We start from the raw sequence: 25487 nt of genomic DNA on the forward strand, positions 1-25487 counted from the left end.
CCCCTCCTCTGCAGTGGCCATCCCTTATTTATGCTAATCCAGTAACTCAGTAATAAGCCTTCAACTCTTTCCAGCTTGTATTATCCCTCTCTCAGAACTCAGTGCTGAAGACAGAAGTTGGGGAGGGCTTTTTTCTGATCATAAAAGACAGCTGACAAATCAGCAGAGAATCTTCTCAGAGAGAAATAAAGCATTTGTGTGGATCTCAGTTTTGTCAATCTAATTCTTGCCTGAAGACTCATTTACAAGATCAGCAAGTATCATCTCCCTGTGCTCTGATCCCTTGGCAATAGGCTCCTCAGCTATACAAGGCTAATCATTATTCCAAAATCATTCCTAAAAAGCAAGGCATTTGTTCAGAAGACAACTTCAGAATTTCAATGAAACCCTGAAGTCAGCCACCTGTTTTGGTCTATTTACAGGACTGCTGGAGACACGACTGATCTGAAATGCAGTTACAGTACATCAAGGCTCCAATTGCCAAGAAAATCCTTGAATTCCACTGCACCTAATATAGAAATTATGTACTGAAAAGAGTTTCTATTTAAAGCACAAGCATTATAAAAGCAGATGAAACCAATACCTTTGAGTAAATATATTCATGCTATTCTATTACTGCAGAAACTGCAGTCACTCTGCTGCTGGTTTAACTCACATAAAGAGTGACTGGACACATTTCATTTTGTTTGTTCCATAGATTCTCTTTTTTGGTTTGGTTTTTCTTGGCTGAACAGGCTGTGGGTGATTTGATCTGTGTGCAAGATTTGACTGGTAAAGTCACTACTACCTGAGAAGAGAAAAGGGGCCAACCCTAATTGTCTGTTGGGCAGAGAGAAAACAGAGAGGACACTCTTTTGACCTTATTCTCCATCCAATTGATCTTTTTTCCCCAATTAAAACCTTGAACAGTTCTCCTCCTCCCACCCCCAGAGGAACAACCATCTTTCACACCTCTATTTCCACTGCCAAATGTGATTGAAACCAAACACGTTTCCCAGAAACTGGCAGGGGGCGGAGGGCAGATGGGAAAACAACATGGCTGGAAAGACAACTTATTGCCTCAGAGAAACCAGGCTAAAAGCAGCAGTTTACATCTTATGACAAGGTATTTAAATAACTTGAGAACATCTGGTTAAAATATCCTAAAAATCCTCTCCATTGCTCTACATTGGACGAACTAAGGAGGTAAGAGTGACGGGTCTGTTCAAATTGTTACCTCAACGATGTCTGAGTTGGTTCTGCTTTCGTGGGGCTCGTTGTATTCTGTGTATTTTAGTAGCACTTTGTCCATGTCAGTGCTGGCATATTGAAAGAGTTTGTTAGAGCTGTTAAAAATGATGAGTGCTATTTCACAGTCACACAGTACACTCAGCTCATAGGCCTTCTTCATTAATCCAAACTTCCTCTTGGTAAAGGTGACCTGGGGAAGAGAGAAGAACGATTTGTTTATGGTGTAAAAACACGTGACAAGGGTTTGAAGGATGGTCATCAAGGAATACTGAGCCTACACTACTTATTCCTACTGTCATGTGTACAAGCTTAACAGAAGAGCTGACTGCAACATCTGGTGTCCCTTTTAGGGCCCAGTGATGTGTATTGGACTAAGCTAAACAATTACACACCCCTCATTTTTCCACTGGTGAACAACCACCAAGGAGAGTTAAATTTGGTAGGATTCTCTACCTGCCTTTCCTGCTGTTCAACAAATTTCTGAGTATCACAGAATTTTCTTCTGTGGTACTTGCAACCTTAATTCTAATAAAATTGAGGAAAACAGCACCAGCAATGGAAGTAACACTGTCACCATGAAATATGATTTTTAATTATGCTAAGCTAAGAAATATTCTTATTTTGCTGCTATTAAATCATCTAATCAGATTCACTTATATTTTTGGCTTATCTTCTGCCACCTGGAAACATCAGGAAGCGATTGTTCTGTCCTGCTAGAACTGCTGGGGGGAAATAAATCCATTACAGACCATCACAAAGGAGCATTTGCCCATCAGGGAAGGAGGAAACAGTTATAAAAGTTATCACTGATTATGGAAAAAAAGGTTTAAAAAATTATTCCCTTCACAAGACACCAGTTAAGGCTATAAAAGTATCAAGGCATGTGACACCCCCTTGTTGCAGCCCAGAGCATGAGTGACCCACACACCCCACATTTCACAGACAATACTCAATGTGCTTTTGCAAGACAGGAATGAAGTAAGACACAAGGAACAATCAAACCTGTTTTTTGGGTTCCTATGGTTTATGTTAATTACTTAGGTGTACACCAAGAAAATTCTGTCTATACACACCTCAAGGCTTTTTTTTTTTCCCCTGAGGTGATTATCTCATGCATGTTACTGTTTTAATATTATCAATAACACGAAATATAAACTCTTCTTCCCACCACACCAACAGTCTGAGGGTTGCACAGGTACAGCTGTTCTTCTTTGACACCTAAAGGTTATTCCCTGAGTATGAGCAGGTGTAGAGAGGTGCTACTGTTCAGTGTTTGTCAGGAAAAAGGCACCAATAATGAGATGTGTGTGTGCTGTACCAGCTTCAGAAGTCACTGGACTGAAGGTTCACTTCCACTGTACAACCCCAGACAAGGGCTCTTCATTTCCTGACTGAAACTGTATCTCTCTCACCTCCTGAAGGGCTGCTTTACTTGTGACATTCTCAGCTGGCATCAACTTCTCACGCTGTGTGTGGACCAACCCCACCACCACAGCACCCCAAGCCTTACTCGAACACTCGTGGATTATTTTCAATTCCATTTTCGTTTCAGAACTCAAAAAAAGTGAAATTAGTTCTGCAAATTTTTTTTTCCTTGCCATTTAGGATCACACCAAAAGCAAAAATATGTCTCTTTATTGAAGGTCAATGAATTTCTCAGCACTATTTTAATATTCCTTAGCAAAAAAAATGGGTGAGGAGGAGACAGCAAAGGCAGCAAGATCGAGCTCCTTTGCTATCTAATTTACTGTACTGGATTCTCTTCAGCTTAATGAAGATAAATGTCCTACAGCTCATTCAAGCAGATAAGGCTGCTTAATTAATAATACAATGACAGTCTCCTGACAAATTGTAATCCCCTGGAGTAATGGTCTATATATTCTGGTTTGAGCTCACATACAGTCCCTCAGAAAGAAGATGCTTCTGACCAAACAGTAGTTTTCCTTCCCACATAAATTACATGAACTTACTCTGCAGGCAAAGCTCTGTCTCCTTCTACTTATATATTCCAGCAAAAACCCCTAAACATCAAAATAAACACTCAAACATGACATCACATGCAGGTCCATGAGTGACTCCTCACCAGCTCCATGTGCCTCAGAAAACCTGACAGGACACACCTGAACAAACTCTAAATTCCCTCCTTATCTGGGTCAATGAAAAAAATCTCACAGTAAATACCTTATAAATGCCCAAAGCATCAGAGTGTTTTATTATCTTAAAACTCCATATAGTGGTTACCAAAACCATGGGACACCTGTGGGGTTAAAGATCATCAATACCTGCACACATAAGATTCCACTAAAAAAAACTATTTAATCTCCTTAAAAACTTTTAGAAACAAGATGCAGTATGTTTGCATTTCTGAGTTTCCACATTAAAAAAAATAAGGCAAACCTAACTCCATTTTTAAGTTACAGCTTAAAACCTCTTCCTAGTCATTAAAAAGCCCAAAAAGATGTTGGCCAAAAACCAGCCAGAAACAAAACTTAAAATTTAATCTGCATATTTTGCTCCAGTCACAGCAATGGTACAACTGGGCTAAAATTTGATACAAATACACTGATTCTCTTCCTCTCCATTGTTTCAATCTGAACAATGAGATGGAGATTCAGAAACAAAAAAAATCCCCCTGAAAGAAAGAAAAAAACACCTCAACAAAGTCAGGGTAGAATATAATGACATTTCTGTTTCGAGCTGAACAAAACCAAGGTTGTGCAACTCACACCAAAAAAACTTAAAAAAAGGGATGAGAGGGATCAGTTTCCACCTTTTCAGTGTCCCTTAAATTTTAGAGCAAGATTCAAAAAGCACTGAAGTTATTAATTCATCTCCCTTTACTACGTGTACTTAAGACATTTATCTACATCAAACACACAGTTACTGGGTGATTAAAGCTGTTCAAACACAATACTTGGCTCTCTCCCAAACTCCAGTAATACTTTTCTTACTATATTTAGACTTCTCAGAGTTTACATTGCTTTAAAGTGATACAGGGAGGAAAACAATCCTGATTTCACAAACAAAACAAAGGGCTCTGAGCTGATGTGTCAGCAGTGAGAGAGTCCCATGGAATTCTGACACTGCCCCAACACAAGTTGGTGCTCAGAAGTTAAAAAAGCAAATCGAATACCAGGAAGGGGTGCACCACTACATAAGTCCATGTTTTCCATGGATCCTGAATTCTGGGCCCTTTGGCCACCAAAAATAACACAGTAATACTGCAGAAGGTTTAGGGATAAGTTGAAAGAGGTGTGGAACAAACTCTGTATTAGAACAACTAAGGAAGCAAGGCCTGAAAACCTCATTTTAAGAGAAAATAAGCAAAGGTGAGAGAGTTCACAGAACAACAGGAACATGGACAGACTATACAGGGAGTCACTGCTGCCTCTTCCACACCAGAGTGTGGAATAACTGAGGAACTGGCAGAACCAAGACAAAGGATAAGGAAAAGGTGTTTTTTGAAGCAACAGGTAACAGACCTGTAGGCAATTCTGGACAAAAGGTGTAAATGCTGCAACGTTTAAGGGCTCAGAGGAGAACTGACCAAGTTCCCTGGCGGGGGGAAGGGAAAACAAACACAAAAAAATCCATTAATGGTTACTAAATATACGGAAACCACATCCAGCTCAGGAAATCCCTGAGCTAAGAATAGTCGGGAGCTGGAAGAGGATTAGAGTGTGTAACGTGTTCACCTCCAGCCCACACGGATTGGCCTGGACTGTCACAGGACAAGAGACACCTTCGCTCTGGGCCACCAAGACTGTCCTAAGGATCACATTCCTAGGATAATTTTCCTTGAAAATGGCAGCTTCCAGATATCCCTCTGTGTATTTCAATTTCAAATTGAAATGTATTTGGTATCTCATGTAGTAATGCAGAAGTTAAGAGGAAACACTGCTGCTGGAGTCATGAACCTTTGGGACTTGCCAAGCTCTCTGTTAGGGCAAGAGCAGTTTTCCCCAAAACACTCCCTTTGGAGCACTCTTCCCTTTTGACTGACCATTTTTGAAGACTGTTGTAGCAAACAGCTCTTATAAGAAATAGAAATCAATGCTTTTAAAAAGAATCATGGTAACACAATTCAGGATTGCATCACTGCCCCAGCAATGTCAAACTCCTCTGCCCAAGAGCTGCAGCAAATCCCTTCACCAGATCCTTCCAGAATTCCTCATCCTTTCTCTCTCTTCAGCAGAGAGTTCCCAGTAGCAATTAGATCAAGTGAGGTGACTGTTTCCAAACACTCCTCCAGCCTACTGGAAGAACAGCCCAGGGTACCACTTCAACAGGAAGAGCAGTTTTACAGTCAATATGATTTAAAGTAGTAATTGATATTACTTATAAAGAACAATTTTCCCTCAAACAGCACCATTGAGACATTTCCTATTCATATTCTGGCAATGGTATCTACAGAGAGATGAAAAGAAAGCTCAGCTTTAGAACAATGAATTAAGAAGAAGAGAATGTATTCTGACTTCCCACTAATTTTTAGGATTCCTGATGAACTTGTTCATGCAGATTGCTTGTTCCTCACCTGTCTGTTCCGTTCATCCATTATTCTCGTGATCTGTATTTTCTTCCTCCCCATTTTTGGCCTCCTCTTTCTTTTGCTTTGCAAGCCAGAAATGTACTAATCCAAGGAATGTCCCTCTCCAGTATTCTAACACATGATACAGTTTTCTTTTACTCTGTCTTCAGCTTGAGAAACCGTTCCTATTTCTTCTTATAAGCACCTAAAAAAAAGAATAGAAAAAAATTAATTGATAAATTAATAAAGAGGAAGCACCATTAAAAACCTGTAGGGTCATAAAACATGGGCATCATAGAATTTCAGTGATAAATCAAGTATTTTCATTAGTAAAATATTATACCACAGACTTTGTTCCCATTAAACAAACTCCAACTGGTTGGTAGCTTTCTACCTACAAACTTAAAATGACCAATAATTCCATACACTTCCAATTGGATGCCTTAAAAATATAGTTGTCACAGGGGTGATGCTCATCACTCTAAGCTTTAGGCCCTGATTGAGGTTTCAGACATTTACCCACCAAGTTTTGGTAAATTCCATTCAATAATTTAGGAAACCTCAAAGAGAAACACTTTGTGTTTCCTGTTTCTCTTGTAAAATTATCATAAAGATAATGAAACAAAGCCATGAGAGCACCAAATTTCTGTTCCTAAAACTAAATTACATCTCGTTCTGTGCAACAATATTCGGGGTTTCATTGGGAAGCAAGAGGGAGAAGGAAACAGGGAATTTCTTTACTGAAAAGAGACCACAGAAAACAGCTTTGCAACAAAACTATTTCATGGCTACCAAGACACCACTGAAGAATTAAGACTTTGACACAGTTCCTCTCTCTACAATAACCTGTAAATTACAATCTGCCAATACCCAGGACCAGTCCAGCACCCCTTCCTTTTTATGCTGTTTACAAAGATAGGGGCACATGCAGCTTGAAAAGCCAGTCTGCCATCAGATTGGAACAGTTAACAAACTTCAAACGCATTTTCAGTGGAAAAAAAATTGCTAAGCCATATTCCAAACACACTGCTTGAACTGCAGGGCAACATCAGCTGAAGAAAACTGAACAACAATTTAAAATAAATCACCTCTAGAACATAAAAACATGAAATACGTGCAGCTTATTTATCTTATTGCCACCTAACGCTCATGAAAAGGGGTAAATGCCAGTGTTAGCTGATAACCTTTCTAATATTCCAACCCAAAACACCTTTTCTTCAGGAAAAATGTCTTCCAAGGTGCTGCTGAGAAAGAATTAACAGCTAAAGAAGAGCTGATGAACTGACCTCTACACAACCAAGAGCACACAGGAAATATTTCACAGGGAAAGCAACAGCTGGCAAATAGATTTATACCAGTTTTGTTTAAAAGAAAACAAAAAAAACACACACACAAAAAATATCCACTGCACCCCAAGCTTCAATTCCCTAAGACATTCAGCTCAAGTCAGCTGCCACACTTGCTTGAAAACAAAAGAATTCTCAGCCCATGCTACGATCCCACATTAAATTTAGCTCTGCAAAATTCTGGCTGTTGCCTCCCCTGAACACACCTAATCAAAGGGTGGCTCTAACCAGCCCTTAAAATGTGTTTTCTCCTTCGTGCAGGGCTTCATTTTTTAAACCTACCATGTACTCCTGAAACAGTTCTCTGAATACAGAACTGCCAGATTCCTTTGCTTTTTAAAAGCCCCCACCATCACACCACAGTAATATCAACCACCCAGGACACCAGAGATCCATCTGGTCCAGCATTTGATCCCTGGCTACCAGCAAACATCACTGGGATAGTAAAGGAAGAACACAGGAGCAGAGTAATAATACACATATCACTTCAAAGCAATATTTATAAACCACATTCTCCACATATTAAGTGATTTTTGAATCAGGAACTTCTGGAGTCATTCTGCCTTCTGCAATACATTCAAAAACAAGTCTATGCAGTGAATAAAATAAGGAACTCAGGGGAGAACAGGGAGAGAGGAAGATAAATATGATGAGAGATTATGCAATATATATACCCAGGGATATAAAATAAGAGATGCACAAATGGTTGGTATGAGCTAATGGAAGCAACAGTAGCAGAGAAACATTATTATCTGCTCTATGTTCCATTACAAACAGGAAAACTGGCAGTCATTTCCATCAACATTTTGTTATAGTTTTGGGGTGTCATTTGAGTATGTTCTAGGAGGCATAAATGTATGAACCTGTTTCCCATTTATGACAGTCCACTTTCCCTCTCCTCTCAGATCTTCTTCCCTCAGCCTTCAACACTTTCCTCGCTCAGAAATTCCCAATTCCTATTTGCACGTCTGTCCAGTCCAGGGCCAGCTCTGCTCCCTCTCCCACAGGTTGCCATGGACACCAGAAACCTGGAAATGCATTTGCCAAAGGAGGGGCAGCATCCCTGTCACTCTGCAGTCACTCACAAGGTGATTTTCAAAGCTAAGAACTGAAGCACAAGTTTGGCTGAGCTCAGGGTAGAAAGGACCTTGACACTCTGCAAAATCAGAGAAAACTGCAGTAAAAAGGCACTTTTCCTGCTCAGAACATCCAAATGGGAAGTTACCCCCAGTGACAAAGGCATGTGACGTTTAGAGCAATGACTTTTCCATTTTCCAATCCTTGATCAGAGTTGCAGCTTATTTTCTATCCTCACTGGCAACAAACCTGTGTGAGAAGATACAGGACTGTGCCCACTACATGCTTACACCAAAAATGTAACTAGCAAAAGTTCTAACCAGGCAATGCTTAATTCACAAAGCCAGTTAATCTAAATCATCAACAAACTTTTACCCAAATAAAGGAAAACTTGCAGACAAAGGTCGACACACAATTTTTTCTGAAAGTAAACGTGGAACTAGCATGAAATAACCTTGATGAAGGCAAAGTTCTACCTCCTTAAGTGACAGAATCCAATTCCAGCCACCACACCTGCTTTGCTTTACTTACCTGGGCACACAAAACAAAAATTATTTTATTCTGAAGAGGGATTTCAGGCATCTATGAAACAACACTTTAAGTAGAGAAAAGGGAAAAAACCCCATGTGCTTCATGATGAGCTTCCAACAGAAAATAATGTCAGCTAGCAATAATAGCAAGAAAAATTGCATTTGTAGCTGCCCAAGTAAAAGCCTCTGTTATTGTTTAAAAGTAAACTATTCCAAATTTTCTGGATTTATTCCCTTCCCCAGCACATGTGAAAACACCCCACTAATTGTTGACAGACAGCAGAGCCACACACAGAAATACACCCTCCCAACTGCACAGCTGCAGAAATTCAGATGAGTTCTCTGTCAGGTTTGCTGATGGTTCCATAAAGCTGAGAGAGATGTAACTTTAAAGCAAGGAAACTGTATTTGACCTATTTAAAAAGCTTCCTTCAAGGGTTCAGTGGAAACAAATTATATCTGTGCAAAGCTGCACAAGGTCTGGAAGCCTCCTGGCAGAACAGGTCAGGGGAAAAACTGTGTCAGAATTCTGCTCCTTCCATTTATTTTCCTTTTCTTTCCCTCTGACTCGTTGTTTTCTTGAAACTTCCCTTTCCCTGGGTGGTTACAGGTTCATGTGACAGTCCCTGTCTCCTCACAGCTCATTTACTGCAATGCACACAAAGAAATGAGTGTCCTGACGTCAGAGCATTTGCATGGAAACACAGATCTGCAGGGATGCATCTCACCCTGCTCAGCCCTGGGTACGGTGCTAAACAGCAGATCATTTTTCTTACAGCAAGATTAATAGGTCTTTTTTTAGGCTTAGAGGAGCCTGTGCAGATGGATTTGTAGATTTGGCCCCTAAGCATGAACTGATGGGCACCCAAATCATGGCTGGACCGGACACTCGCTGGTTATTCCAACACTTTCCACATTTACGTTGCCAGAACATAAATATTCCCATTCAGAGCAACATGGAGATGAGGTCCAGCCCACGTGGTGACTGCTGGACACTAACAGAGTACCTCATTTTCCTGTAGTACCTGCAAACATGTCCCTGTCCCTCGGCCCTGCCCCACAGCACTGAGTGAAACAGGTAGAAAAAACCTGGAGTCAAATAATGTCTTCACCAAAATAATTAATGCAATGGTTAATGGTTTCATGGAGCAAGGTCAAACCTGATTCTCAGACTTCGTTTCATTATCCAGAAGTGAGAGATGAGCACATTTTCAGAATCTCAAAGAGAATGCAAACCCAGATAAACTATACAAGTCCAGACACCTTTTTTTCCTAAACCCCAAACTAATGACACCAAATACATTCGCTCAGATTTGACACGTGCTGAGAGCCATGGGATGCTATCACTGCACATTCCACCAGCCCTGCTCCAGAAATCAGTGCCACCACTTGGAGCTGGATTTGAAAATAAGGATTTCCAGCAAAGGGGCTTTGGGTATTTTATGTCTGCACTGAACAGAGAACACACTCAGACCCTGGCTGGGTTTTTGCAGAGGTGTGCAAAAAACAGTCATGAAAATGTTTCCTACAGCCACATTTCCATGGCCCTGTCACCACACATTGCTCTAAGGAATGTCAGATCCAACTGTAAAACAATCCCACACAGCCACCCTTTCAAAACAAGGGGACACGTTGGCATTTCTCTCTCCCTTCTTGCTGCACCACAATCTGAGAAAATAAATCCTTTTTCCATCCTCAGTTTAGAAGCCATTCTTCTCCACTCAGGCAGAGCCTCAGTAAATGAGAGTGGCCTCACAGCTCCAAGGTCCTCCTCACCCAGTGATACACAAGCATTGTTATAAAACAATAATACAACCCTCGGCCAAAAGAACTTTTTCTTTTTTTTTTTTTTTTAAGTGGGACAACGTAAAAAACAGGAAGCCATAAACAATTCTTTATTGATATTCTGGTTTTATGCATCATAAAACACTTGTTTCTTTCAGCTGGGAAGAACGAGGCACATCTCTGGTACCAGACAATTTAAATAAACTGTACTTCTGAGATTTGTGGAGTTTTGCAACCAAACATGGTCCTCAGCTTCCACACTAACAGCAAATCTATTTTGGAGCTTCTGGTTTCTAAGTTACACAGTTTTCAAATGAAGTTTTGAAAGCATAATAGAAAAAAAAATCATGAAGTATTTTTGAGGAATATTGTCTTACTGAAGAACTGCACCTTCCAAGTGCCATTTAGATCTATTGTCGCTCAAAAGGCCTTTTCTGATATTCCCTTCCATGCAACGAGTCCTGCCTAAGATGAAGAGCAATGACTGTATTTTCTTGCAAACAGAACCACACAAATCTGAGCTGCAAGAAAGAATGGATTAAAATTCAAGTGCCTGTTTCAAAAACGAGTTTTATTACTCCTAGAATGCACTTTTTTTTTTAAAGCTACATTTTCCTGAGCTGACAGACCAGTTTTCAAGAGCTATCAGCATCACCTGTGACAGCACAGGCACTCCTGGATAACATGACTGAAATGGCCTTGTCCAGGATCAGGGACAGCCAAGAATCCTGCTCCAGTTATTTTCAATTAAATGGGTTAAGATTTCAATAATACTCAACCCTCAAACTATGAACTTTTTCTTGTCCTACTGCTGAAGTCCAAAAAATATGTATCATGTTATTCTGAGCATTTTTAATTTATACCCTCCAGAAACAAAACAGCCATTGTTAAGCTATCTGTAAAAAATCATACATCTTGACTCCATATTTTCAAGTGACATTAAATTCTATTTTAGTATTCCCACCCATAAATGTGGTTCTGGTATTTTCTACAATAATTTATCTTTGCATTCTCAAAAACGCGTTAGAAAGTAAGATCTGGGAACTGCTGAGCCAACAGTGGGGAAAAACCACAGAAAGAGAACTAAACTTTCAATACTGGATTAAAATCCAATTTTAGATACAAGCAGAATGTAAATTATTAAGTAATCACAAGAATTCTGTTGCCAGACTTCTACAAACAGATTAAGAAAATAACTGCATGACTGAATAGCTGTCTGGAAAACATGCTCCAGAGAGTTTCTCAAGAAACTTGTTCCTAATTTGTCATGTAATTTGTTGAAAGAAGTGACTTTTCCATGGGATACAAAAATAGCCACAAACAAAGATGATTTGGGACACTGTTAACAAAACAAACCCCAGCATTAAAAAGCTGTGGCCAAAAAGCCTCATTTCCTAGTGAATGAACCACAGCCTTTACAACTCTGTCAGTTTGATCACAGCTTTTAACCAGATAACCCCCCTTTTTTTTCTTCCATTTACAGCTCTTGGAAAATTAGTGCTATTAAAAATCAGATACAGAAATTTAAACTGCAGTTTAGATACCACTGCTCCCTAACAAAGCAGAAGGGCATTTGGAGGTATTTAATTTGTTTAGAACTCATTAGGTGTTTCAGAACTTTCACCATGAGGAGCTCAAAGTGCCACTGAAGGAATTGAAACTCAGGTTTTAAACCCGGAGCCATCTGTGCAGCACCAGCCACAGAAGGAAGGGTTCTTTCCTGAAGCAAAATGTACACATAAAACACATTAAATGTATTTTTGAGATCAAAAAGCATTTGCCTGGATGTTATCAGGAACCTGTAATGGCAGAGGAACTCGGCTCCCAGGTGGCCAAAAAAATGGCACAGAGCCACTTGTGTTGTCCCAACTCCTTTCTGCCCAAACAAAGGGAGTCACCAGCTGTGCCTCCCAAAACGCTGATAAGAACACGTCCACCGGAGATGGCTTTAAACTATCCATCATTTCACCCCCAACAACGAGCTACCACAGGAGAGCTCTCCTTTGTCACGGGAGACAAAACCCTGCGAAATTCATTTCTTCTGTTAATCCTGGGGTGGGGATCACCAAAACCTCGCTGCTGTTCTCAGCAGGGAAATTAATTTCCTTTCTTTAAAGCCACTCCAACGACTCCAAGAGTGAGAACAGACACCTTCACATGCTCTGGTGATGAGCTCAACAACAAGCACCTCACAGTGTCATCAATTCAAAGGCTCATCTTCATGTTTTCCTTCATCTTACAGTAAGAGAATAAATAAAATGCATTTACTGTGTAGGACTGTGCAGTTTCCTATTCGTGTGTTTACCAACCACAATGGAACTTTCTTCTGATTTTGCAACATCTTAACACTTCATTAATCTTCAGGCTCACTGATGCATCTGTAGATAACACCTAAAACGTGTTTCATACCCGTTAAGTCACGGCTTTAAGGAAAACTATCATTGGGAAATCTACTTCCACAAGTCTTCCTATTTCATCAGTTGCCACAGTGACACTGCAGCTTTAATTACAGCTGCCTCGGCTCGGGACTTCTCCCACCTCCACGTGAGTCTATCACCAGATAGAGAACACAGATAATCTTATTTTGCATAGCAACAGCGTTTGGCAGGGGCGCAGCTCGTTATCTCCGGGTTCTCGCAATCCCCCAACCCCTCTCCCACAGCGCCGTTTATCTCGCCGGGGATCGGCAGAGCTCGCGGAGCACTCGCTGTCCCCAGCCCTGCTCACTCTGCAGGGACAGGACACGTTTCCACAGCTCAGTTCCGAAGTCCTGACTTCATCTGCTCGGATTGCTCTGAAATTCGAGACAAGCTGCTTCACGTGGGGGTTTTTTGTATGTGTGGTGACTCATCGTTTTCATCATTTTATAGATAATTCAATTTAAAGTTTTGCTCTGATTTTTTTTTTTAATACAGTGGGAGCAGCACTTTAAACATCAGCAGCAAAATGTCAAAGTAAACTTAATCCAGGTTCCTGAATTCAGGATCCAGACCTTAATTCAGATTCCATTTCTACATGGACATCCTCATCCATAAGGAGCACTGTCCTTCTTTTTGTCTCTGAGAACATGATTTCAGTAGATTATCTTTTCTGAGGAGTCCTAAAGTTTTTCCTGTGTGCTTTTCTGGGCAGATACTTACTTTACAATAATTTAGAACTTCAACAAATAACCTAAATACAAAGAACTGAACATTCATAAGCCAAAACTAGACAAAAATATCCCTTTCTATATCAGCTCTGATTTACCATAACCCCATATCACAGCCACATTATCTTGCAAAAAAACCCAAAAACCTGAAAGCAACATCAGGAAAACACAAATACAGTGTACAACGTTTACACATGGTCCAAAATTAAACGAGGTGCCAACGGAGATAAATCAAACACCATCCTGACATAAAACTTATGTTTATAAAAATCAAGACAAGCAGAAAAAAATATTCAGAACACAGCACATGCTGCGGGGCAACGTTAGGGGATTTATTACCCTTATCCTTCAAATACTCTCTTTAAAATTGCATTCAAATTTTGCAGGCTGCACTTCAGTTTCCTTGTAGCAAATGCCAACCAAGCAACTCTCCAGTCTGGTAAAACAGTGTCTGTTCTCAGGGTATTAGAACTGACTGGTGTGGGACTAGCAGAGTTTCCCAAGGCCAGAGTAGAAACTCGAGCAGATTTCTCCTTAGGAAAGATGTATAGAAAAGGAATTTTTTTTTTAGCCTCTGTTTTTCAGTTTCTCCTAATGGGAAAAAAAACTCCACAGAATATAAATTATGAGGGAATCTTATTTAGCACAGAGTTCACCTAATGTAGAAAGCTTGGTACACTTCAGCAAACTGATTTTTTTGATGTGGAGCAGGAGTTCTAAAATTCCATGAAGTTCTGAACAGTTATAGTGACTACACTTATAGAAACTATTCCTTACTTTTTTACAAAGAGTCCACTGCCTCCAAAGTACAAACTGCTGAGGTAATGCAGGACAGCAACCTCAGCACATGTTCCTGAGCAAACACTTCCAGCTGAGCTCAGGAACGGGATGGGACACAAAGGCAGCCACAGCTTTCTGGGCTTATACCTCGTCCTACAGAGTGTCCTCAAGTCAGGCTTCCAACCTAACAACGCCAGATTTTAGGGAAGTTCTCAGCAGGGGACAAGTGTGAGGAGATGAGAGAATGGAAAATCGAAGGATTATAAACAAGATTCTTCCTCGTGCACGTTGAGCCCTCACATGAAGGGGTTTGGCTTCCAAGCTTGGCCTCAGCAGTGGCTCTGTGACGCAGAGCATCGTGTGCTCCTGTTCACACTTGGGAAACCTCTTCCCAAGGTTTTGCTCACCCTCACTTATCTGCTTCTTCCTGATCCTCCAGATCAGCTTTCCTCCTGCCCTGCACAACCCGCAGGCTCCAACATTCTTGCCCAACTCCCATTTGTGGTTTTTCTGTTTGGGTTTTCTTTACCTGCTGTGACAGATTCTCTCCACACCAAATACACATCTGCAGTATTCCAGAGGATTCCACAGAATACAGGCACCACCCCCCCCCTTTTAAAAGGAGCAGGACAAGAAAATTGAGAAAACCAAAAAAGATATCACACATCAAAGAATCTATAAGAAGCTTTAAATCACTGAACAATTATCCAGAAAGCTTTCTTGATAATTTATTCCACGTCTGATTAAATGACAGCACGCAGTCATATTGTTGAAGTGCAACAATTATAAACCAGACAGACACGACAACATAATGCTTCAAACAGCCTGCAAGGCTCACAAAGACACTCAGCAAACCAGAAAGACGCCCACGTGTTTCTAACCAAGATCAGTGGCAAGTTTCTCTCTCTGGGGCTGCCACAGCCTTTGTGCAGAGCTCAATCTCTGCTGTTAAACTCAGATACACCACCAGTTCAAACTTCTAAATAATTTTTGTTTAAACTATACTGTATTTGTAAGATATTAAAACCAAATTTCAAGGGGTCACTCCCTTCCCTGAATCCTTTGAAGCAAATAGTCCTATTATATTTAAGTAAAATAAACTCCCATTACTGTTGGTGGAGCCACAGCAGAGCCAAGGGCAGGTCCTCTCCAGACATCCATGGAGAGAGTTTCTAAATAATCCAAAGGTTTCAGAACCCAAGGCAGACAAAGTAGCAAATAATAAAATGATGTACAAGTGAGATTAAGCCACTCAGCTACATCTCAGGTGTGATATATTGGAAAGCTGGATGTATTACCCAGGCAGAGCTCAGGCAACACCAACGGGCTGGGGAAGATGGTGCTGAGCAGAGCTCGTGTCTGACTCCCACCAGCTCTCCAGGGTCAGCAGCCACTTTTAAAAGCAAACTGAGGGGGAACTCCTTATGATCCAAAACATTTTATTGGTCCAGGTACCTCATAACCCTCCTCTCAACACTGTTACTGCCCTCCATTTGGACATCTCTACTCTTAAAATCAGTCACAAGCTAAGACTGTCCAAACTGAGTACAGGGCAGGCCATTAACACCAGAAGTTTAGTACATTAATATAAATACCCCAACACTTAGTGTGGTAAATTGAATTTTTACTAAGAAAAGAAGTGAGAATAATATTCAGAATGTTTTCTACTTCTGCATATAAATCATCTTCTTTTTTGGCAGGTGATGTCTGGTAGTCTGGGCATTCACATGTCATTAACATTAACCCAGCCACTTGGATTCTCTTGCAAAAATGTCACTCAACTACACTGACAACAGCACATTGACTTCTCCAGATAAGAACTTGAATCTGAATGGACACCTAATTCTAAAAGTTAACTTTTTAAACTATTTTTTCCTTAGCAAGGGCAAGAAAAGAGCAGACACAGTTAACATGGTTTAGTTGGTAAGTGGAAATTCAGGCTGCTACAGTAACTCTATTACTTGCCATACCTGCAAGACAGAGCAAATGATAAGAGCTAATTGTTTCACCTTTCTTGCAGATTGCTGCAAATAGAAAATGAAGTTGTTTGACCCTAAGTAACATCACTGCTTCACAGCAAAGTACGTGATTCAAGTGGTGGAGAGCAAGATGTATCAAAATATCTCATTTAACAGCTTCTGGAGTGAAAGACTCCATGACTATAAATAGAAGAGAGCATTCTCATCCATTTGTTCCCATTATTGTATGACAAACAGGAATCCTCAAACCTTCAAAAACATCTCAATTTCTCTTCCTGTCAACAAACCCTGACAAACAGGTTACATGAGCAGAGACACCAAGAAGGTCTGAGGGAGAAGAGGCAGCTGAGAGCAGTTACAGTGAAGGTCCAAAGAAACTTGAACCAAGGTCCCAGGCAAGAACCAGTCAGTGACCCACACACAAACACACAGAGCCCCTCTGGTAAACTCCTGCACAAATAAAGCATCACTGAGCTGCCCAACGAGAGCAAGGAATACTGAGAAATGCAAGATATTGCACAAGTTGGACCTTAATGTATTTGAAGGGCAGCTGGCCTAGTTTCAATTGCATTAAGTAGCCAAGAATCTGAAGCAGAAGCCCAGACAGGCTCAGATCATTGTAGACTTCCCCTCCTGAAAATCTCTTACATTTAAACAAGTATATTGGTTTACCTTTGACATGAAACATTAGATGCAAACTGGAGCTGTTTGAAAGTGCAAGGGAACATCTTCATCTTCTCTACTGAGTCAGCCAAGGACTATCTGATGCCACGACTGCCTAGACCTGACAATAACCAGGATCCATCAGGAATCAGACACTACAAATACAGCTGCCCATCCAGACCTGCAATTATGCATTAAAAATGGAAGAAAAAAAAGAAAAAGAAAGGAGAAATAATTATCCTCACTATCAAAGAAACTGCCAGAAATACAAAGAAGCAGCCCTGAAACTGCCTCAGAAGAGAAGGCTGCATGATCTCCTGCACTGTTCCATGGTCAGGGTGGACATCTCAGCATTTAATTATTGCATCAGTGATTGAAACCTGCTCAGAAAATTACACAGAACAGTGCCTATTTCGCACACACTGCTGGATCCCTTCCACCCATGCTGTCATCTGCCTCATCTCTGACAAAAACCCAGCTGAGAGCCCCAGGAACCACATCTGAGCAAAGCAAACACACGGCAGTCAGCTGTGAATGACTCCTTGAAGGTATATTTTGCACAGAGCAGTTGCATCCCTCCATAAAACCTGGATACTGCCCCTAACCCAGGGAGATGAGGGTGTGCAATGTGTAAGTTCAGACACCTCAGTCAACCCTTCAGCTTGGAGAGGAGTGGTTAAAACCAGTGTTAAACTCCCTCATGTGAAGTGATAGACTTATTTAGACATAGCAATTATTTTCTTTATCTAACAGTATCACTTGAGAACACAAGCAAGAATCTGCAACCTTTCCCATTCCTTTCTGGTATGGCAATAAATAAAGCATTCTGTCTTCCTGAAAAAAAACCCCTATGTACTTACTTCCCTAAGAAAAACACCACTGATACATTAGATATTAAATACATTCCTGAAAGTGGATTCTGCACACCAGGATCAGATGCTAACAACTACTTTACATGACCTCATTTTATTCATTCTAGGTAAATAACCTATGAACATGATCATATGGAGTTACATGAACCAAACTGGCACACAGCTCATACACAGCCCTCAGGAACCTGCTTGAGAAGCGTTCCTGCACCTGCAAGAAATCCTAACTCCTCTTAGAAACCTTCATTGTTGGGCACTCTGGGCCTTCAGGACATGAAAGCCCTTCCCTGCTGACTGGAGACCCTGCAGCAGCTGAAGCAATAAATATTGACAGGGAGCTGGCAAACAGCACATCCCTGAGCTCCAGCTCCGATTTCACCTCATCAGCACAGGCACGGCCTGCAAGGGGCAGCAGAACCAGGCCCGTTCATCTCTAATATTGCTGCTTTTGCCTGCACTGGAGGTGTGTTTTCCCCTCAAACACACCTTTGAACACTCCTGCTTTTCTAGACCACCCTGAAAATCTGAATTATCTATTAAACTGCATTGCAACACAGGTGTGAATTAACACAGCTCCACAAATCACGCTGCAAGAGGCTTTCAGCATCCAGTTCCATCCTGCCAGGCTCTTACAGGATGCTCTGCAAGTCTTGCACATGAGGCCACACGTTACTGAATAAAAACTAAGCAGTCAGAGCAAACACTGCAACAGCTGGATGCCAAAATATGAGATACTCCTGGCAGCACAGGAGAAATGGAAACAAGAATTAGTGAACTGGATTTTAATTAAGAAACTCGATTGATGATTTGAATTCTACTTCTCTCAGTTCTAATCTCCTCTGCTCTGAGGTAGGATCCAGAAGCTGTAAAGAAATGCATTCAGATGTGTTTAAGGAAAACTGAAAACAAAATATTAAGACTACAAAGTTCTGTCTTCCCACTGGGAGAAACGGAACTTTCCAGCAATTCCCTCTGCATCCAGATGAACTAGTTGATTTTTTAGCAGACTCCATCCTGCTGCCAAGCCAACAGATTTTTAAACTAAGATTTGAAACAAAGACTTCTTAGTGTAACCGGGAATACTGAGCACTGAGTTGGACCTCGCTGTCAAAACTTCAGCTCATGGTTTCCTCCGGAGCTCGCACATTTTCACCCGGCACAGACACACCTATGATTATGGGCTATGTTTAGATTTGTAAGAATTCCCCAACATCCAGTGTCATCATTTTCTCGGGCACTCAGCTCCGCCGGGGGCGGGGTGGGGACACGCTCCGCACTGTAAACACTCCTGCTTTCAAAGGAAGATCGGGATCAAAACAAGCTCACCCTGTACTTCGAGCGTGTTACACCAACCCCACATTTGTGGGGATTCTTCCTTCGAGCTTCGGGTGGATTTCCTTCCTCTTTGTCTGCCACTGAATGGGCTTCATTCTGATGATAATATCTGATTGACAACCTCAGAATCCTTCAGGGGTGGCAGCCGCTCCCCTTTGAATGCAGCACTTGCTTAAACAAACACAAACCCTTTAATATTCCGCATCACAAACAGCACTACACAAAATTTTAGGGCCACCACAACTGCAGAGTTCAGTCAGAGATGCACGAGCGGGGTCTATGCACAGGAACAACAACATTTAAAGCATCACCGAGCTTTGGTTTAAACACAGCAAACCAAGATTTCTGCTCTCACACCCGAATGCTGCCAGGCCAGTCCGTTTGCCCGGCCCTGGAAAAGCAGATTTACTCCATCCAGTGAATCCTGATTCAAAATCTCATTGCAGTCAACTGGGTGCCCTTGCCTAACTCTTTCAGGACATGGAACTGAAGCCAAAATATTCCTGAACAGGACAGCAATATTCCCTAAAATCTTCCCATATGGAGGTGTGATGCTCTCAAGTCTCACTGTTTGTTCTTTTTTGAATGAGTTCCTTCAGTGAAGTGCCCACCCCACACAGTTGGAAGAAGAGCATTAAAGGGAAGAGCAAGTCCCCAAAAGCAGAGGAAAGAGTGTGACAGGACAGCAGCAGGAAGAGTTAACAATAAGTTTATCTGTAGGGAGTTTTATCTGTGACATTTTATCCAATTTGATGCCACACAGTGTAGAACAAAGACACAGACCTGGCTTTTTAAATTTAGTAGATTAAAACAGACATTAAAAAGAAACTGGTTCTCTTTCACTTTTGAGGATTTCACCTTAAGGGAAGGTCTTTCAAGGATGCACATGGGATTCTTTGGCCTTCTGAAAGGGAAATCAATTAAGCACAAGACTCAGTTCTTGCAACAAAAATTTCCTTAGAAGAGCCATAAGGAAAAGAAAGGTAAATCCTGAAGCTGGAATTAATAAAGAGTTGCCAATAGCACTGACAAACCCACTACAAACAGGTTGCAGCTTTTCCTAGAGCTCTGAGTTTCCACTGGTGGTTCTGCAGTGTCTCAGATCCAGGCCTGCTATGGAAAAACAAAATGGGAATTCTAAATGGAACTTGTTGTTTTCCTGTGTTACTAATTCAGGAGCTTGGGCAAGAGGATTATTGATATTTTGAAACACTCGAAATGACCAACCACAGCTCCCAACACAACTGCCCTGTGCAGGTCCAGGAAAAGGCAGCTGTGCTGAGATACACAGCTCTGAGCACACCACACTGTCATGCTTTATGCATAAAATTCACTTCTCTTATGTTTAATGTTATTTTAACGCTGCCTTACTATGTGTGGCCTTCAAGTACTCCAAAAAAAATTCACTGGGCTGTCCTGCAATTTTTCTGCAAGTGCAGCATCTCCCAAAATCACAGAACTCGATGGGAAGTATCTTCCATGTTTGAAGGAGCTCAGTGGTCCATGACAGTGCATCCAGAAAAACACCATCAAATCCCAAAATCCAACAACCCATTCTCCAGAAGGAAATGCCTACACAGACTTCCCAAGAGGAAGAGGTGGGAGAAGCTCCCAGCTGGAAGATGCACAAGTCCCCATGACAGCTGGGGGAAGGTGGAACCCTCAGTTCCTCTCTTTCAGCCAAGACTCACTGGAACAACCTGTGACCACCCCTGGGAAAGAAGGGAACTGCCAAAGCATCCAGAACCCTCTGGAATCTTCAAGCTTATGGAATGCAGCCTTAGTCTAAGTAAATCCTCCAGCACTGGGCTGTTAGAAACACCATATTCAGCATTAAAGCTGCATTTGGTGCTCAGGTCCAACCCAGGACGTTTTTCCTCGTCTGGACCCACGGCTGGGCAAGAACCACCATGGAAAATGGGATCCTGCAACTAACAGGAGATGAGCAAGTCATCCCACTCCTGCTCTGCACAAGACATCAAAAAAACCCCTTACACAGTGTAAACCAACATCACACTTTCTGTGGAGAAAATATTAAACTTTATTAAGATTTTGCATAAGCGAGATTATATTCCATTAAAGAGATTATCCACTTTTGAATGTTGTCTTGGGAGAAGACTTATGTGTGGCACTTTTCCCTGCTTATCAGCTCCCAAATGGTGTCCCATTAAATCTGCAGAAGGCATGGAACTGACACTTTAGCTTTTAAGCACAGATGATACCAAGAAATTCTGACAACATAACAGCACTGCCAAAAACTCACATTTGTGGCTTTTCTTAAAGATGAAGTACCTGACCATCAGATGGCTATTTTCAGATTTCATTTAAACTTTAATCTTTAGTCCTTGTGGTAGCAGAAAACTGAACCAGAACAGCCAAAAAAAAAAAAAAGGAAAAACCAAACAAATAAAACACTAAAAAAATTATGGTGGATTAAAAAAATCCAATTCCTTTTGAATTGTGTCTCTCGTACTGATCTGTGGAGACAGTGCTGCAGCATTCTGAATTTTGAGTCGGTTACATCTCAGTTACAAACTGAGTCTCTTCAAATAGTTTGATAATTGATTTGACCAACAGAACTCTGAAAACGTTCATAGAAACGTTAACTTTGGAGAGTTTCACTGTTTTATTCACTCGTGGTTACCAGACACATGCATGCTAAATATATTCCACGCTGCCATGGCAGCAGGTCAGTTCTGCACAAGCTGCTTGTATTAAATTTCTCCTATAAGTGACATTAGAGTTCAGCTCTGCTACAGCAGAGAGAGGAAGAGGCTTCACATTCCAAACTACCATCTGAAGGGAGAACTATGCCAACACAGACCTAAGCATGCCTGTGCCACTTTAACCCATTTACTATTTTAACACACATGCAAGCCTTGCATTTGTGTTCTCTACATTATGAATTTTTAAGATCCAAACCTCCGAAGCGAACGGCTCGGCCGCGGTCTCTTGCTATGAAAATTGAAGGAGAAGGTCACAGAATTGTGGTCTGTAATATGTGACATGCAAGACTGATGACATTCCAAGCAGTGTTATTAACTGGGGAGGATATCTGACTATATTTGATATCTTGTACTGGTTTATTAAACAGCCTAGCTACAGGGTAACTCCTAGAACACATTTTAAATAAGCATCACTGCCTATTGTTCTAACAATCCCATAGCAGATGTTCTCCATAAAAGACAGTGACACATTAAAAAACCCCACACGTTGTCTCCACATATATTGACATATCTAGAAATACACACACTGGCATAGGAAAAGCACAAACAAATCTGAGTTGGCAAAATTAATGGAGCACATACTAAAAATATTTTATCTTCCTGTCACACTACAAGAGAGGGCACACTCCAGAGAATCCCAGCCTAATGGGGGAAGGAAGGAAAACTCTCCTAAAAGCTGTCTCTGGACTAACACAGGGGGATGTTTCAGATTATGTGTTTCATGGCTTCAGATTGGTGACCTGGAGAATAAAGATAAAAAGGGAAGAGACTTGATCACAGAGGCCAAGAGAGATGAGAAAATTATCTGTATTCTGGTGGAAGAAAACATATTAACCCTTTTCTTTGCCTAAGCATAGAGCAAAGCCCACCTCATACACTTCCCAATAGGGGGGAAATCATAGTCAGCTTCAGCACAAGGTTGGAGGTAAGGAAATCACACAGAGCTTGGGTAAATATTTTGGCAGAGAGCCCACATCAAAATCTCAGACTGCTGCTGCTCTGGTGCAACCACATGCACAGGGGCTACATTAAAGTTCTCATACAACTCCTTAAACTGCTATTGCACCTTTGCTGCATCCCATAAGCTCATCCTGACACTGTTCCTCTTAAACAACTTCATGAGTTGGTTCATAAACCCCTGGTCCTTCCTTTCCACTGGCTGGGGACACCTGGAAACCAGAGCTACCAACAGGTAACCAAGTTATCCACCACACAGATACGCCACAGGCACATCAAGAGAACAGAGAGAGGCAAAGTACAGATATACTTGGATTTTGAGATGATTCTTTACACTAGATCATTATTCCGAGTCATTCCTTAATTAGTCTGCAGAGCACACCAGCATTTATCAAATAATACAGTGACAGAAAGACACAGATTACCACATTTTTTCAAAAGACAATTATTCTAACACTTGTGATTTCAGTCATTCAAAGGTGAAGTACAAACCACAGAAAGTCAACAGTACAGTCCTGATATATTGACCAGGTTTCATTTTGACATCAGAGCTTCTGCATCACGTTGGAGGCACAAAATCATGTCTGCTACAGCAGAGTTTTATTTTTTTGCACCAAGCAGGAGACACACAGGATGTGTATTCACACGGTGTCACACAGCAGCCCGTGACTGAGGTGCTCCATCCGGTCAAACATCACATGGCCCAAGTGCTCTCTCAGACTCTGCCTGGAGCCCTCCCGGCCAATCTGGACCATCTCTGCACTCCCAGGTTTCTGCCAGAGCTCCCTCCCCAGCCCGGGGAGCCACAAACTGCTGCAAGCAGCAAAGACAAAAACCCCTCCTCAAGAACCATCCTCACCTCTGCAGAGCTGTCACAAACCCCAATTATCACGTCCCAAACCTGGCAGTTGACTCGGTACTGCTGAGATATTTAAGCCATCGTTCTTCAGCTGCATCAGACCTGAAGCCATTTTTTCACTACATCTTATTTGAAGGTTTTTTTCCATATTGATGATTTAAGAGTTGCAAACCATTCTGACCTGCTATTAGCCAAGTCCCAGCACTGAAGAACATCAGAAGTCCCAGCACTTTAGAAATAATTAATTAACAATTAGAAGTACTCAATAGTTAACACACACACACCAGACTCCTTTTGCAAAGAGAACAAACAGAACTAAAACCAAGAGCTACACTGATAAAAAAACCCGCAGAAAAGGAATGAAATAATTGAACCAGTAAACTTCAATATGAAGACAAAACTAGGAAGGGGAATCCATAAACACAACTTGTCTCTGGAAAACATGTTTTTCACCTTCCTAAAGAACATGTTTCTGACTGCACCGTTCAAAAATGCAGCTTCCAAGTTTTATCAACGCAGTAAAAACTAAGCAAACAGTGTTTGTACTGCAAGCAAATAATATTAAGGGGCTACAGAGAAAAGTTATAGTCTCACAGATCACACAAATGAGTCTGGAGTAAGCACAATAAATGCTCAAAGCATAAAAAAAAACCCCACTGACCTTGGTGACGGGCTTGGAATTAAATTATCTGCAAATGTGACGTGCTACAGGTTACTCTTATTTCAGAGGCAAACAAAACCCAGCAACAACAGAAATCAAAACCTCCCCAACACGATTATCAATGAAAGCTGAGCTGGCATAATGTAAAGTTATGCAGATGCTCTGACTTGTAGAGCAGAGAGTAATTGTTTTGTTTCTCCAAAAGTGTTGGTACAAAACGGGTCAGTTTTGGAGCATCTGCTTTTCAAGACTCAATGTGGGGAAAAAAAACAAACATAAAAACATGTTCATGCAACAAACCCAGCTGAGTGAGCTGCAGCTTTATTTATGAGAGCATCAGAGGACAAACCAGAAATGGAAGGAAAGATATTAAGATAAGCAAGAAAAGAGATACTTGCTGAGAGTAGAATTCACAAGACTTTCTCAGGAGAAAACCCACTTGCACTTGAGTAGATAAATCTGACAGAAATCTCACCATCTACCCACTAGGAAGTGAAATGAATGAAAGCTCAAAAAAATAGCAGAGGAAGACAAGAACTGGGTGTGGCAGAAATATTTGTTTACTTGCAACTACCTCAAAAAAAATGATAAAGAATAAAACAGCTGGAGTCTGACACCTTCACTCTTGCAGCTCCTCACTCCAACACTGTTTACAGCACTTCAGCTCAGCCCAGGCACCTGTCAGGCCATTCCTCCTGTACACAGCACTGTCCTGCCCTGTCACACTGACAGAGAACAGCAGAGATTGTTCAACCACCCAGGCAGGGAGACAAAGATTAAGGCATTTGCACCAGGGTCAGCGAGGAATAAACTAACTCAAAGGCAAGGCACCAATCTCAAATTTCCTCAACAGCAAAACACTCAAAACAAGGCAAGGTCTGCCAATAAAAATAACATTTGCTGTTGAAGTAATGGATTAGCAGATAAGCCTGAGGCACAAAAGTTCTCCGGGTCACAATTTAATTTACTGGTATCAACTGGAGAACTGAAAACAAATGCAAAAATGCACCTGCA

At 41.2% G+C, this 25487-nt stretch overlaps 1 protein-coding gene across 1 annotated transcript in view; it reads right to left on the reverse strand.

The window, feature by feature from the left end:
• Positions 1–25487, reverse strand: part of MEF2A (myocyte enhancer factor 2A) — an 81922-nt gene that overhangs the window by 42781 nt on the left and 13654 nt on the right. The window contains exons 2-4 of the mRNA XM_017804951.1: positions 17076–17247; positions 5765–5963; positions 1217–1420 (exon numbers count right to left, since the gene is read on the reverse strand). Coding sequence (XP_017660440.1) covers positions 1217–1420; positions 5765–5818 — 258 coding nt within the window. The 5' untranslated portion in view covers positions 5819–5963; positions 17076–17247. The remainder of the gene's footprint in view (positions 1–1216; positions 1421–5764; positions 5964–17075; positions 17248–25487) is intronic.

This window comes from Lepidothrix coronata, unplaced genomic scaffold, assembly GCF_001604755.1.
Source record: "Lepidothrix coronata isolate B3197 unplaced genomic scaffold, Lepidothrix_coronata-1.0 Scaffold11, whole genome shotgun sequence".
Taxonomy (NCBI): domain Eukaryota; kingdom Metazoa; phylum Chordata; class Aves; order Passeriformes; family Pipridae; genus Lepidothrix; species Lepidothrix coronata.